The sequence below is a fragment of the Salminus brasiliensis genome, chromosome 2, assembly GCF_030463535.1.
Source record: "Salminus brasiliensis chromosome 2, fSalBra1.hap2, whole genome shotgun sequence".
NCBI lineage: Eukaryota > Metazoa > Chordata > Actinopteri > Characiformes > Bryconidae > Salminus > Salminus brasiliensis.
Genome location: NC_132879.1, coordinates 20,661,910 through 20,679,287, shown reverse-complemented (window position 1 = coordinate 20,679,287; position 17,378 = coordinate 20,661,910). Strand labels below are relative to the sequence as shown.

Genomic DNA, 17,378 nt, shown 5'->3' with positions numbered 1-17,378 from the left:
TACTACGACTACTACTTCTGCTACTACCACTCTGACTACTACTTCTGCTACTACCACTCTGACTACTACTGCTACTACCACTCTGACTACTACTGCTACTACCACCGCCACTATTACTACTACGACTACTACTACTACCACTCCGACTACTACTTCTGCTACTACTACTACTTCTGCTACTACTCCTACTACTGCTGCTAGTACTACTCTCCTCCTACTCCGACTACTACTGCTACTCCGACTACTACTGCTAGTACTACTACTGCTACTACTACTTCTACTGCGAGTACTACTTCTACTGCGAGTACTACTCTGACTACTACTGCTAGTACTACTCTGACTACTACTGCTAGTACTACTCTGACTACTACTGCTAGTACTTCTACTACTACTACTACTACTACACTGACTACTACTGCTAGTACTTCTACTACTACTACTAGTAGTACTTCTACTACTACTACTAGTACTACTCCGACTACTACTGCTAGTACTACTACTACTGCTACTACTCTGACTACTGCTGCTAGAACGACTACTACTACTACTACTAGTACTACTCCAACTACTACTGCTAGTACTTCTATTACTACTACTACTGCTGCTAGTACTACTCCGACTACTACTGCTAGTACTACTCCGACTACTACTGCTAGTACTACTACTACTGCTACTACTCCGACTACTGCTGCTAGAACGACTACTACTACTACTGCTACTGTGACTACTACTAGTCAAGTCAAGTCAAGTCAAGTCAAGTCAAGTGGGTTTATTGTCATTTCAACTACATACAGAGTACACAGTGAAACGAAACAACGTTCCTCCCGGACCATGGTGCAACATAGACAGTGCATACAAGACACAAGTGCAACACAAACAAACAAGTGCGGACAGACAACACAGTACAGACAGAGGATAATAAATAATGACTGTAGTGTGCAAAGTTGTGCAAGTACTACTACTGCTGCTACTCTGACTACCACTAATAATAAATTACATTTTTTATGTAGCAAGTCAAATCTCCAAGGATCAGTCTTAGAAGCTGGAGAGCTTTCTGCTTCTCACCATCCAAATAAACGCAAAGACATTGAGGTCTGGACTGCAGGGTGGTCAGCCCATTGTTCTGAGAACATCAGCAGCTTCATCAGCAGTTTGATTTAATCAAAAATGTTCTTTTTCACGCCGGCTTCCTTTTTTCAGTGAGGGCTTCATGTCCTCAGACTCACAGTTGGTCTTCACAGTGGAAGGATGGACAGAAACACTTTTTTCCTTGTTTCTTTTGTGAGTGGAGCATAATTTTCTCCACTCTCCACATTTTCTCCACATGTTTATCTGATAGGGCCAGTGTTGATAGTAGGGGTCCTATTTTCTTTGCATCTCTGAATCATGTGCTAAACTCTATTCCCCCCCTTTTTATTTTGCTCTGACTTCCACACTCATTATGCAGGAGGATTATCTTGTATCTAATCTCCTTAGAAATATCTCCTGAAATGAACAACTCGTACCTAATGTGCAAACATTTCTGCTTTGAAGGCAAATTATACATAATTCAATAAAGAAATCTGTCAACTGGACTAAAATGAACGTGGGAATAAACAGAACAAAAATATTCTGAGCCTTATTAAAAATTCATTTAAGTGTCTTAACACCAGCAATAGAAGAAACTGAGCACTGTTCCCATAGTGCTCACTCAAAAAGACAAGGTGATGGGTTGAAATTCAGTGTTTTCAAACCAGCCATGTACACACTCCTGCTGACACAAATACACACACGGCTGAAGCCCCAACCTGACTGGAATATTAAAACTCACAGCCTGTTGGCCATAACTGACAACCAGACACACACATACCTAGATACATCACAAGGAAAGGGCTCTCACTGTGATGGAGATTCAACAAGCATGGCTGATTAGGTCTTGATCCATGTCAACACTGAGATTCCACTGCCAACTCCTTATTTGCATGATCAGAACAGAACAGCATTGAGAAAGCCGGGTCTTAGCCTGTCAGGAACCCAGTTACGTGCTTTAAAAACAGACCAAGAACAGCAATTAAACCCGAAGTGGTAACGATACCAAGTGAAGACATAATTAGTGACTACATGGCTATATGTGCCAACAAACAAATATTTCTACTACTGCCATCAGCATTACTACCAACAAGCAAGACAACCATATTCACTATTTGTGTTGGACACAGATGGAATTTGGCTTCCACCTTTAACCCATCCCTGCAGTGAACACACATATATGCTGTAGTGAAACACAGTGAAAGTGAGCACACATGCCCGGAGCGGGGGGTGGCCACTACTGTGGCGCAGGGGAGCAGAGTGGGTGCCTTGCTCAAAGTCCCCCAACAGTGGCGAGCCCGGGTATCGAACAGACAACCCTGTCATCAATAGCCCATCAATTACTACTATTACTACTACTACTACTGAAACTGCTACACGCATAACTACTGCTGTTGCTACAAGCATGATTACTACCACTGCTACTACTACCACCACCACCATTTCCACTATTGATACTGCTTTTACTACTGCTGTTGCTACTACTACAATTACTACCATTGATACTACTGCTACCATTACTACCACTGTTAATACTTCTACTATCATTATTACTACGGCTACTACCACTATTACAACTCTTGCTACTACCACTATAACTACTACTACCACCACCACCACTACTATTGCTTCTGCTACTACCACCATTACTACTATTGCTACTCCTACTACATTGCTACTACTACTACTGCTACATTACTACTACTACTACTACTACTACTATATTACTACTACTGCTGCTGCTATATTACTACTACTACTACTATTGCTGCTACATTACTACTACTACTACTACTACTATATTACTACTACTGCTTCTACTACTTCTACATTACTACTACCACCACCATTACTACTATTGCTTTTTCTTCTTCTACCACTATTACATTACTACTACTGTTACTACTACTACTACATTACTACTATTGTTTCTTCTACTATTGTTACTTCTACATTACTACTACTACCACCACCACCATTTTTCTTCTTCTTCTACTACTATTACATTACTACTACTGTTACTACTACCACATTACTACTACTACTACATTACTACTATTGCTACTACTATTACATTACTACAATTGTTACTACTGCTTCTACACTACTACTACCACCATTACTACTATTGCTTTTTCATCTTCTACTACATTACTACTACTACTACTACCACCACCACCATAATAACTATTGCTTTTTCTTCTTCTATTACTACTACTACTGCCACTATGTCCATGTCTACCACCACTACTGCTACAATTAATAATAATAATAATAATAATAATAATAATAATAAAAGTGCTGAGAAATCTGTGCCATGCGGCACACCTAAATTACTTACTGACTGTGCATACAGAAAGGAATAGCAGCAGGTCATGTATAAAAAGCACACTTAGTTCCTATGTACCACGCCTAAAACACAACCCCTCAGTGTGCCCACACAAAAACATGTTGTAGCATGAATAAATGCCACACACTAGCTCTCTGACCTGAAACCGTATGGGAAGGCACTGGCGTCACTGGGCTTGCAAAGAGTAGACTATGCAATGGACAATGTACATACGCCAACACATCCTCGATACAGCAGAGTGGCATTAAAATAGGCGTTTTGAGTGGTGTTTCCTTTGTTTTTGCTCTTACCTGATAAAACGACTTCCACCCCTCAAAACAGAGTACCACACTGTACTGATTTCCTCTAAGACATGCAAATGATGAGTGCCATTTGAGCTGTGCACTGTTTATTCTAGCCTTGGAACCACCGGTAAAAGCCATTCACGTTTCTAGACACTACTTACTATTAAGGGGGGGGGGGCACTCAATCACCCTATCCTGATAAGAAGACCCTCTGATAAGTATACTGTTATCGCAGGAGTTCCCACTATACAAGTTAATGTTCGAGCATGGGGCAGGGCTGGGCAACTAAAAATCTAGCAGACCAACATACTCTTCATGCCTAATTAAAGGGCTTAACTAACTAAGTTTACCTGTTACTTCTGTTTGTCTGTCTCTTCATCATTTTCTCTCTTGTATGCAGACACTTAGTCTGCCGGTCTGTCAGGCTACTCACTGAAGCTACTCATTTATGCAGTTATCTAATTAGCAAATTATGTGGCAGCTGTGAAACACACACAATTGTGTAGATATGGGCCAGTGGCTCCAGAAAGCTGAGGCTGCAGTGGGTACAGGCTCACCAAACTGGACAGCTGAGGAGCGGACAAATGTACCCTGGTCTGATTAGTCTCTACTAAGGTATGCAGATGGTAGAGTCAAAATTTGGCACCAACAACATGAATCCATGAACCCGTCCTGCCTTGTGTCAAAAGTATAGGCTGGTGGAGAGCTATATCCTAGGACAATAACTTGTGTAAATCAATCACCAGCCTTCAAATGAACACCACCACTTTAGATGGTTTAGCTTCAACCAGAGGTAGGATTATAAAGAAAAATCAATGGTTGGGTTGGTGGAGCTATAATGAATGGGCATGCTACAATACAACTAGAGAGTCAGAGTGATTTATCTGGGAACCCTATTCCACAGAACATCTTCATAATAAATGTTTATGCTCCTACCAAGAGCACTCTAGCAATTTTGGCCTCCTGATATACTGAGAATCTACAGTTTCCCACTAGATTTCAGATTTTAGATTGCAGTAAAAGGCCCACATTTTTTGTTACAACCACATAATTATTATATTTCTCTGTCTTATGGAGGCTTCTGGTTTATCTATGATTTCTAAATCTATCACTGCTGGAACAGAGTAAACATAATAAAGGGCTTACGGATGCAAACCAAATGACGCTAAATTAGATTAGACTATTCAAACATTGCACAGTAAAGCAAAACAGAGCAAGAGAAAGAGTAATGATTGTTTAGTGCACAGTCTCTAGGCAAGCATGTGGACCATGTGTATCGGCTATAGGACCATACACTGCAAGGACCAAAAAATGAAGACTGCTCACTCATTGTTTCTTCTCAAATCATGAATTTATCCTGCTTGGGATAATTGTCTCTACTGTCCAGAAAAGTCTTTCTACTAGATTTTAAAGCTGTGCTGTGAGAATTCCATTACATTCAGTGACGAGAGCATCAGTGAGATCATGCTGCTGGATGATCACCACCCTAACTCATCCCCAGATCATCCCAAAAAGTACTGAATGGAGCACAATCATTCCAGAGAACACAGTTCCACTGCTCCACAGCTCAGTTCATGTACATTTGCTTCTATTGGCAGGACTTCTCTACAGGGACTAGACATGTGCATTTGCACATCTGTGTCGGCAATGGGTGCAACTTAAAAGTTCTTGAATGCATTCATTAGAAGGTGCGTCCACAAGCATGTGTGTCGGACAAAGGCATTGCATGCGCATTACCATTCTACTGCAAAGAGTAATATAACTGCACAGATATTGTCACTGTAATTTAATTAACTTGAAATGGAGTTAAAATAGCAGACTGCATATTGGTGGTGTGCTTTTTATACCATGAGAGCTTTCCTAAAAATGATATAACAAACAAAACAAATGCAATATCACCTTGCTTACAGCATTGCAATATATTGAATCATAACCTTTGTATCATGATGCGTAGCATATCGTCAAGTTCTTGCCAAGTGCTCGCTAAGTGCTACCCTGTGAATTTAGAACACATGGACCTAAACTAGAGGAACTCTCGGTCAAACCAACAGTATTGTTCAGCAGTGTACAAGAAGGTTAAAGGCAAATTATGAATTTCTGCATGAACAAAATTTACATTACATTAAAAACAAAGAGGAGAAAAAATGACTTATCTTAACATCCTGTTCATACATGGTTCCCTCGTCACCCCTTTTCTCATTAACTCATTGCAGGGAATTATACAATAATGGGTGAGCTCATCCTAATGTAACGTGCCCTGTTTTCATACCCACTTTGCAATAGCCTTGCAGCATGGAGGCTGTCAGCCCTGAGCTGAATCTTATCAGATAAACCACCACAATAGAGAGGAAGACCTTTTTTGGAGCTTATTATTAAGGCATAGGGTTAAAATACTGCGCTCGACAGGCAGGTGCATGCTTATATAAACCTCTTATCAGAGGCTGAGCAACATGGCGAGTCTTAAATTGCTCCCGTCTCAAGCAGACCGTGAACTGCTGTCTCTGCCTGTGTGTATTCACACACTGGCATTCAGCTCAGACACTATTGATTACACTCTGGGCTTTAGTAAACGGCTGAGGGAACCCATGCTGGATCACGCAGAAGCTCGTGGGGGGATATTGGGGGGGTCTCTACTGGGCTACCGGCTGCTTTCTCAGTTCTGCTCAGTTTTCTATAGCCTTACTTACTCAAAGCTTCAAATGCCCTTAAGTTACAATAATGTGGGTAAGGTTGCCTGACCTCTTTTGCCACTCAACACACACAGACACACACCATGGTCTCTGCTTCTCCTCCATAGAAACAGAGAGACAGGGTTGTCATGGCAATGCATGTTGCTAATGAGACTGGCCAGTGGGATGGTGGGTAGTGCAGCAGGCACTCCATCAGGCCCCCAGTGGCAGGCAGAGTGCATTAGAAACGCGCTCTCAGCCCCCACTGCATTATACCGACCACAAGTAAAAACACAGCTCTCTTCATCTGTCTCTTTATTGGCGCCTGGAAAAGCTCTCACACCTCAGCCAAACTACTGCTCTATTCCAAATGGGTAAACATGAAGCCTTAGCCCTTTCTCTGTGTGTGCAAGAAAATGTGCTCGTTTAGACTCACTCTTTAGTGATGAGACCACGTGGACCGGTGGCTGTGGCTAGGTGGGGGTCCAAGCCATGTGTGTCCAATATGTGCCTTGCAGCAGGACTTAACCGCAACCTGGGGAACAAAAGCAAACACACACAGATATACACATTAGCCTACAAACAGAAAACAGACAATGTGCTGCGGGTGATAAGAGAGACACTCAAGTCACTGATGGATAAACCCCCCACCCCCAGCACTGCAGTGACACTGACATGATAGTGGTGTGTTGAGCAGGTATGAGTGGATACACAGTTTTTAAACCTTGTGTCTACTCACTGTCCACTCCACTAGACACCCCTACCTAGTAGATGTAAAGTCAAGAGACAGAAGCTCATCTGTTGCTGCACAGTTTGTGAAGGTTATCCTCTTGTCTTCCTCAGTGGTTACAGGATGCAGCCCACAGAACGTTGCTACCTGGATATTTCTGGTTGGTGGACTATTCTCGGTCCAGCAGTGCCGCTAGGGTGTTTAAGAACTCCAGCAGCACTGCTGTGTATGATCCACTTATACCAGCGCAACACACATTAACACACCACCACCACCATGTGGTGCTGAGAATGGCCCACCAGCCAAATAATAATAAGAACTGCTCTATGGTATTATCTGGTTGTGGGGGTCCTGAAGAACAGGGTGAAAGGATAAATATGGACTACAGTCTGAAATTCTAGAAATACAAAGTGCTCCTATTTGGTAGGAGGAGCTGATGTAATGGACTAAGTGTAGAAACAAGGAGGTGATTTTAATAAAGTGGCCGGTTTTTGTATATAAAAATCATCGATATAACTAACATGGTGGGAAAAAGAAACAGCATAGAGAACTGTTATAACTGACGTGCGATTACATTAAGAAATACACCTTAGGTCAAAGTACTGTTTTAGAAGAACAATTTGCCTTAAATGTTTAATGGAGCAATTCACAAAATAGCAGGGTGAGTCAAACGGCAGTAATCACCCAAAAACCTCTAAGACACACAGGGTTCTAATTTCTTGATCATGATGCAAGCGCAATGCTGCAGCAATGTTCATTGAGCAGTGTATACCGAATGCTGCAACCCTGTTACGCCTCTTCATTTCTAACCTCCAAAATAACAACCTGGACACAAACTGGAAAAATGTGTACATGAGCACGACGCCATCATTATAGCACTAAACTGCACTTAACTTAACTAGAGCCTTCAGTGTTGGACTGATCTCTCCATTACCATTACAAAGCAACTTAGCACAATGAGGACTCTTAAACGGTTAAGTGAGCCTCACACTGAACACTCACCCCCCAAGTTAAGGATAATCTTAACACAAAGATGCTTTTGGGAAACAGGGCCCAGATCAGCAAGTGTACCTCTGATGCACGTTTTCCACTGGTCTAATACAAAAATGACACTGATGTGATCATACTACATTAGTCAAACAGATGGTTTGGGGCGTTTCTCTACAAAAATGATGACAAAAGTATGCATAAATTGTTATATCATGGGGAATAAGGTTATAATCACCTTGTCCTCTGAACCAGAGCCCAGTACACCACTATATTTATAATTTTTATAATGTTGTATTAACAAAACCTTTGCTTGGGGGCCTTGGAAAAAGACCTACGGTCATATTAAATTATTAAACTTATTTTTAAAGAAATGTAATTAAAAACTACTAACTACATTCATAGACTCATAGAAAGTTTTGGCAGATAAATTAAATTTGTGCTGTGATTAAATGTGATGGCATATGCCAATTTGTACACATCATTAACCGTCTAAAAGGGGAAAGTAGCAAATAGTGATCAAGCTTTTACCATATAGCAACTGCCACTTGGACCTGATTCAAAATTGAATGTATTATTTGAAGAAACACAAACATGCAGTGTATTGGGTTCCCAGCACTTACTGTGGGGAAATAATGACGTGCAGACAATGGTGATGACTATGTTGTCGTTAGTTACAGCTACTTCTCATTTGGCCATCAGACTGAACTGACCCCTCATATGCTCATAACAGGAATACTGTATTCTTCTACCCATCTCTGCACTTTGGCCCTCTCTAAACATATGCAGTGCAGTGTGCTGTATTGGTGTGGCACTGCCCTGTCTGTTTACTGTGCCAATTGTCATTCATATTTATCATATTTACATCTGCACTGTATGCTGTCTTGCAGTCAGAGTCGTGTTGCTTTGTGCTACAATATGATTGACAGCAATAAAGCCTCCTGAACTTCAACTTTATAAAACTATAAACACACATCCACATACATATTTATTATTTTTTTAATGATCCAAATTCTGTTCATTGTTTTACTGTTCATATCCACACACACAAGCTTAAAATACTACATCAGCAACAAATATTTCAAACACAAAGCCGAGCCCCCTGTGAATCAATTGCTGAAGTTAAGTAGTATGATTTTACCCATTATCTACAGTCAGAACATCAGTGATTCCATTAACAGTTGTAATGACGGCGCTTAGACACTGGCAGGCGCTCCCTGGACTAGATGTATTACATACACCAATAAATATACAAATGGAACAAAGCAAAACAACACAAACTAGAACAAAACAGCAAATTGATACGTTAAACTGAATATGCACTGGATGGCAGTGTGTCATGGTGCTGCCTGTGACGGATTAACAGCACTCTGCACCAACAACCAACCATCAACCAAATTAAAACCCAGTAAAACGATAAACAAAATTGGATCATAATAATGACTGGGAGATGCATATTTCCCTGCATGGCGCTCACTTTAAATATGCCTTTTTAGCCTAGTTTAGATGAACACTTACACAAGACATGACTCACTCGCAAATTAACACAAGCCTAAGAACACAAGTGTAGAAACAAGGAGGTGATTTTAATGAAGTGGCCGGTTGGTGTATATGAAGGGTTGCAACAATCAACCAACCAACATCAGCCAACATCATCGATATAACAGAAAAAGAAACAGCAATATGAACTGTTACGGATGTACGATTACATTACGAAATATGCCTTAGGTCAAAGTACTTTGTTTAGAAGAACAATTTGCCTTAAATGTTTAATGGAGCAATTCACAAAATAGCAGGGATTAACAGCACTCTGCACCAACAACCAACCATCAACCAAATTAAAACCCAGTAAAATGATGAACAGAATTGGATCATAATAATGACTAAATAATAAAACACCACATAAAAATTTATGAGTTTAACTTGTAGCAAACGATTGCATAGGCTTTGGTAGATGATGCATATTTCCCTGCATGGCACTAACGTTAAATATGCCTTTTTAGCTTAGCTTAGCAGAACACTTACACAAGACATGACTCACTCGCAAATTAACGCAAGCCTAAGAACACAAGGCTTTTGTCCAGCTGATGTTATGTGGCTTTTTAGAACTTTATTGAAATCTAAAAGAGCACGGCAAAAAAAAAAAAAAGAATTCATGCTACAACAGTCTGAATAAAAGCACAATTTCATTTTCCAAAGAAGTGATTTCATAGCTCCTGCTCTCTGTTTTTCTGAATGCCATACCTGCCATTTCAAGCTAGAGGCTCTTGACACTTCCTTCTCCTGTGCAATTTAGTCCTGCCAATATGCCTACTTCTCCATCCCACAACCAAGGCAACAGCCTTTCAAATGAAAAATATCATTATCTGTCTTCTATTTTACATTCATGGCATTTGGCTGACGCCTTTATTCAGAGTGACTTACATCTGAATCATATTACACAGGTAGGAGAATGCAGCGTTAGGAGTCCTGCCAAAGGTCTCCTTTGGGCGAAGCACTGCGTGCTTGCCCAGCCTGTGAATGGAACCCAAGTCTGTCACAGGGAGGGCGGTGTTGTTATGCTACACAAACACTCACAACATTTTATTATATTACACACACACACACACACACACACACACACACACACACACACTTCCTAAAGTGGCATTACAATAATTGTATTGTCCGTACACCCTGAAAGTATATAAATACATTAAGATACACAATATTTATCGTGACCAAATGCATCAGTAGTGGCAGATTCTTCAAAGCTGCTACTCAAACCCTAATCCCATATTTATTACAAAAATTTGTGTTCAAATTGGCTGCAATTCATCCAATTAAACAGAACTAACTACAATCTTTGTAATAAAATGTGCAATTATTCAGTGTTCTTTAAGCATCCATGATATTCATATTGAGCAGCTTAACAAATATTAACATCTTAACATTACTTTCATATGGTCCACCTCTACCTAAAGGCTTTTTATTATTTATTACATAAACAACTAGTTTACTGTTATAATATAAAAATGATAGCCAAAGCTAGACCAGGCAAAGCTGATCACAGTACTCTACACAATAATAATAGTTAATTCATGCTCCAAACATCCTTCCTTTCATCTCTTCATCATAAACAGCTCTTTGTTGTCAGGTCATGTACCATCCGCCTTCAAGTCTGCCAGAGTTGTCCCAATCCTAAAGAAACTCTGGACAGCTTGGACATCAGCAACTACATATCCATTTCTCTTCTCTCTTTCCTCTCAAAGATTCTCTAACGTTCCGTCTACAACCAACTATCTCTCTCTCTCCCTCTGAACAATCTACAGAACCCCAATCAGTCTGGCTTCAAAGCAGCACACTACTGAAACTGCTCTCCTTGCAGCTACAGAAAGGCTCCATGCAGCTAAAGCTGCCAAACTGTCATCGGTTCTGATTCTCCTTGACCTCTCTGCAGCATTTGACACCATGGACCACAAGATCCTCCTGTCTATCCTTGCCGGCCTTGGAATTACCGGCTCTGCATGGCAATGATTTGCATCATACCTGCAGGGACGCTCATACCAGGTAACATGGCAGGGGGACACTGCGTCTCTCCACTGGCGTTTCACAAGGCTCAGTTCTTGGTCCTTCTTGGATGGTGGCTCACCACCTCAAACTCAACCCCAGCAAACGTAACTCAGTCATGCAGATTTTCCCTGTACAACATCCAGAGAATTCCACTCTTCCTCTCTAGAGAGGCCGCCCAGGTGCTCGTTCAGTCTCTCGTCACTTCAAGACTAAGTCTAAGCTTAGAGGTATCTTTGAATTTTAAGCCTATTCAAACTAGCGGAGGTTTTTCTTGGGTAAATAACAAAGCACTTTTGAAAGTCACTCTGGATAAGAGCGTCTGCTATATGTCTTAAATGTACAAGTAAATTAATACTTGATGACGACCTCCAACTAAACTAACTTTGACAGTCAAACTAACTTGAGCATACAAAAAATCAAGTTAAAAGAAGCATACCTGCCTCAGAAACTGCATAATTCACACACTTCACTTGATTATCAGTTTCTGTTGCATAATATATATATATAGGTCATACTGGGGGCAATTCTGAATGACATTATGTTTCCAGAATCAAAGGAAAGAGAAGGATGGAGCAGACCGCTGATCCATCCAGTCGTGTGGGTTGGACAGATTCAACATGGAGGATCACAGATGGCAGTGGGTTGAGGCCATTCTAAAAACAAATTCAATGATGCATCAAAACCAAGCCATGTTTGTCCCAAATTATCTGGACCGTCTTCAGTAATGGCTGAAACTCTCTGGGAATTCGCCCCTGCCTCAACAGTGAGTCTGCTACCTCATTACTTGAGCCAGGCATATAAATGCCTCGCTGGGAAGCTAGTACGCATCCAGAGATATTCTCTGAACAAGCTCACTCTCCAGAGAGTATTCTTGTTATCGGGGCACTATACGTCCACTGTGGACGTCCAATGGTTTCACTTGATCCATATTTAAGCTCTGCAGTCATCTGGAACGGACAGAGATGTAAAAGATCCATGAGGAAGAAAGGTGAAGCAGCTTTCATCAGGTCTAATAAACATGAGAATATGGAATGTCGGGCAGCAATCCAACCAAACATGAGAAAGGGGGGGGGGGGGGGGGGGTGTTGGAGACAGGCCTATGAACATGGGCAAGTGACACAAGGCTGAGTCCACCAAACATGGGATTGTCTTAGAGTGGCCTGATGCATTATCAGCAGCATCAAGGAGCCCTATAGCAGGTAGAAGATTGGAACAATGTTCAATGCGACTGCATTGAGCAGCGATGAAGAAGGGGATGTGCTGCGGTGGTCTTACCTCTACAATCAGGCATTTCTAGGCATTTAATAAGTCTCCAGTTGTAATTAAACTAGTGTTGATTAAACCGTGCTCAGCATAGGAACTGGGACTAGTAAAACACAAACCGCTGGTTGTGGAACAGCTGGTAGTATTTCAAGGGAACATAACATGCAGGCAAGAAGGCATGTAACCTCCACAGACCTATACTTCTAGTCTTCTACTTAACACATTTGTAGGCCATTATCAGGAGCAGTGACCTACATAGCTCAAGACGAAACTCTACACCAATATGATATTCTTGCCCTGTATGAACGGATTCTTCATGTGGAATAACTAATTGTAATATACCACTCTTGGCTTGACTCAACTAGGCTATACCATAACAAATGGCCTTTAAAGTTTTACAAGACCCTTCTCACCCGACTAGCCTTATTATTATTATTTTTAATACTTCCTGTCTTTTTTTAACACTTGTTCCAAAATTCCAAAAATATAAAATGTCTTAAAAGTCAGCTGTAATTTGTACATACGGTCCAGCATTTGCAGCTCTGGTGGGTGGGGCTACAGGAACTGCAGAGGAAGGAGCTGCTGCAGGTGGAATAGGAGATGGAGCAGGCTGGGCAGGTTGAGTGGAGACTGGAGAAGGGATTTCCACTTGTTTCCAGTCTTCCCCTTCTTCGACCATCAATGCAATGAGAGTACCTAATCGTACACTCTTACTACCTTCCTCCATCTGTGTGTGTGAGAGAGAGAGAGAGAGAGAGAGAGAGAGAGAGAGAGAGAGAGAGAGAGAGAGAGAGAGAGAGAGAGAGAGAGAGAGAGAGAGAGAGAGTTCATCAATTCTGAACACTGCATTAAGTTCTAATGGGCTTTTGTTATCACCTTTCCCAAGATGTTCACCCATTTAATAAGTGATAAATATTGTCTTTCATATGAAAACAGCAGGAGACAACTGAAACTGGTAGGAAATCAGGGAGTTAGAAAGACAGCAGCACTGCAATGAATTCAAATGTTTAAGATTTTCTGGTACAGTCCATTTAACACAGAATGGTCAGAGTCAAGCAACAGTTTTAAGCATAGATTTAATTCCTTGGATCCTAAACCAGATTCCAATCCTAGACCCTTCAGTGATTGCAAAACCAGAACTGAGGACTGAGGCTTAGTGTCGTCAAAAATATCGACCTACCAATACTGAACATTTTGAAACTGTACAAAACTCAGTTTCCCGCAGTACTGATACGATTCATATCAAATGCGCTTCTAACTAAATGCTACCCAATTCCTTGCGAGATTATTTTCACATGGGGAGGTGGGTAATAACTATCTGGGTACATCTATTTGATTTTATTCATGTCCAATTCCGCCACATCAGTCAATTTTATTGACTTTATTTATTGACTTTATTATTTATTTATTTATTTTAATAAACACGACCCATAAAATTAACCCCATGTTATATTAATCCTGTGTGAAATGGCATGTTGGTAAATATTCCATCACATCCTGTAGATTTTCTATAGTATGCAAGTGCTAAACGGACGTTAAACTCATAATACTAACTTTTTAAATGTAAATATAGCGCCTTCCCTGAAAGCCTACAGCACTAATAAACAGAGGTAAAACTAAAGAGATGGTAATCAGTGCTGATAATGTCCAGTTTGTATAAACAAAGTAAAGACAGGATCAGCCAGTTAAAATTGTGCAGAATTGTGTGTTTTTGCGCATCCTTGATTATAGTAGATTGAGGTTTACAGTCAACTCTTGAGAATATATTTAAAAATGGCATGCAATGCACATACCTGCTGAGGAAACCAGAGTATGGCTGAGAGTGTTTTAACGTATAATACATTTACTTACTATACTACTGTATAAATATACCTGGATAAGGATCACGAAGACCAATTTGTTGAAGATTGCGATTATGGGGGGAAAAAACAGGCATATTTGTCCAGCAGTTGGAAGAAGCAATTTTTTTTCCAGCAATTTTTGGGGGTTCCTACCCATTGTGTTTGTTGAATTTGATCTGCCACTTTCTGGAAAGCATTATTGGGTGCTTTGGGCCACAAAAAATGGTTAAGAATTTATTATTTATGAATTTATTTAATATTTATTCTTCATGGATTCCCCCCCCCCAAAAGTCAATAAAAATGTAGTTGATTTTAGTTGTGCTGTGATTAATACAGAGTGAAGCTGGTATGTGCTCTTAGGTGTGTTTTGTGTGTTGTGTTGGTCTTTGTATGTACACTTTTTTTTGCTATTTATTTATCTATCACTTTTATAGTGTGCAACCTGATGAAGCCAAAGACAAATTTACAGAGATGGACAAGAAACCTTTCTATTCCCATTTAACAAACATTAAGGAAAAGACAAAAAAGGTAAAATGCATTAACAAACAAGCTGGAATGTGGAACACCTTGACAACATTTAGATCTCAAAGATTTTCCAAAGAACGTCTCAGAGGAATAGTGCTTCTGGCAGCTGTAGAGAGAGATTAGCCTCCTACAGTTCGACACAAAAAGGTACTAAACTGCCACATGGGCTTTTTAGGTGTGACGGTGAGATGTTGATACATTAATCATAGTGTCATCCTCATTTCTGTCATTTATACCCTAATTTCTCATCCCGTGTGAATCAGTCATAAATGTTACAGAGGTCCTTCAGCAAAATTACATTAACATTTAATGCTTCTGTATTGTGTAATTATCTGCTTGTATTTAGATAGTCCTGTTTGTATACCCCAGTGTGATTAATCACCATTAAAAGTATAGGTGGAGTCACAGATCTACAAACCATATGATTTAATGAGCCTTATTCTTGCTCTTCTCAGGAAAAATAAATAAATAAATAAATAAAAATAGCAGGCAGGTCATGTTAAGGCTCTGCCTTGGGTCGCTGAGACATATTGCCACACACACAAAACATAATTTGGCAATAAAGAATCTAACTTCCCAAATTTGAAGTACCAGTGAACTTCAGCTGACTGTCATACATAGCATCATGCTGACCTATGACCATTATGTTTCCTCAAATGTGCATGAGTACATTTATTTATTTATTTATTTCAGCACACCGCCACTGAAAATCCACCACATCCCGCCCAGCACAATCAGCCCGTACAACACAGAAACACATATCAAAGATGTTCTGCAACTGATGATCTCTATTCTAGGATTAGTATGAACGTTTAATAAAGCCAGATTGGATCAATTCTCTGCCAATCAGAGCTGCTTCTGAGCTTCTGAGAGTCAAGTCAAGAGAAAACTTTGGCAAAACTGCTCAGAACAAACCTGCAGTGGAAACATCGCTGGCAGTAAACTACAATTCCACACAGTATGATTTCTGCATTGCCAGCACCTGTTACTTGCCACAAATACAAATTAAAGAACCATCACATAATTGAAATCCAATTACAATTTTGAAAAGGTGACAACTTTGTCCAGTCCTTTTCTGGAGCTCTGTGCAGAATGTCAGAAGAATTGGCTTAAACAAAATAAACAAACGTGGTGCATCTTCTAAAAGAAGTGCAGGGGTGCCAATATTTTTGGCCCGTGACTGTAGGTCTGCACTGGACATCTTTAGTTAGTCAGAATTAATCTGAATATTAATTAGTAATGGTTGTATGCTACCTGCTCTATGTAACTCTAGAACTGCGCAACAGTGCATAAATCATGCATGTAACGTCCTCTAAAATATTACTCTACCACCTCAGTCCACATGCAAGAACTACCAATTCTCCAGATTGCTGCTAAATGACAGGTTCACACTACAGATTTTTAAACTGCCAACTGTTTTCGGAGATTGCAGACAAAAGCCTCAGAGCTCACCTAGTGACAGCCAATGCCTTGCAAGCCTCTGACAAATATAATATCGCGCAGGTTTAATATCTGGACTGACTCTAAATCTGGTAGTGTGAAAAGTGTTGTGACTGGAAGTTTGTGCAGCGACTAGTTTTGCTCACCATCAGCCAACAAATCTGGTGAAAAAGTGTCTTGAGGAGATGAGGTAAAACGCAAAATGCTGCCCTATAGCAGCCCACCAGTACGTCAATCAAGGTCACTGGATCACATGCTCTAGATGGCGTCCAGACTACAGTTAGCTTAGTTCAGGCCACTGATGGTGCTGCTGAAGCCAGGACTAAAAGCTCCATCAATGTGAAAAACAATGCGTCTCTCCTGGGGGCTGCTGAATAAAATTGGCAAAGAAATATTCCTTCACTCATTAACACTTACAAGACACTATATTGGTCATCCTCTGCTATCTTCGGCTTTCCGTTCAAGAGCAAGAAAAAGGGAGACGAAAGCAAGTGTGAGAGATAGAGCCTCTCACTGACCGCAGGCAGACCTCACATGCAATTTCCTCCCATTAGTTTCTGCGATTGTGTGCACGTAGCCATTTGACTCCTTTTTAGTAGCAACACCTGTCATGACCTTTTTTTAACCATGATAGAAGGAGACTGTGTACCTTTTGACAAACACTGATAC

At 40.5% G+C, this 17,378-nt stretch overlaps 1 protein-coding gene across 1 annotated transcript in view; it reads right to left on the bottom strand.

The window, feature by feature from the left end:
* Positions 1-17,378, bottom strand: part of pdhx (pyruvate dehydrogenase complex component X) — a 60,499-nt gene that overhangs the window by 20,490 nt on the left and 22,631 nt on the right. Inside the window, exons 4-5 of the mRNA XM_072669884.1 lie at positions 13,428-13,630; positions 6,808-6,906 (exon numbers count right to left, since the gene is read on the bottom strand). Coding sequence (XP_072525985.1) covers positions 6,808-6,906; positions 13,428-13,630 — 302 coding nt within the window. The remainder of the gene's footprint in view (positions 1-6,807; positions 6,907-13,427; positions 13,631-17,378) is intronic.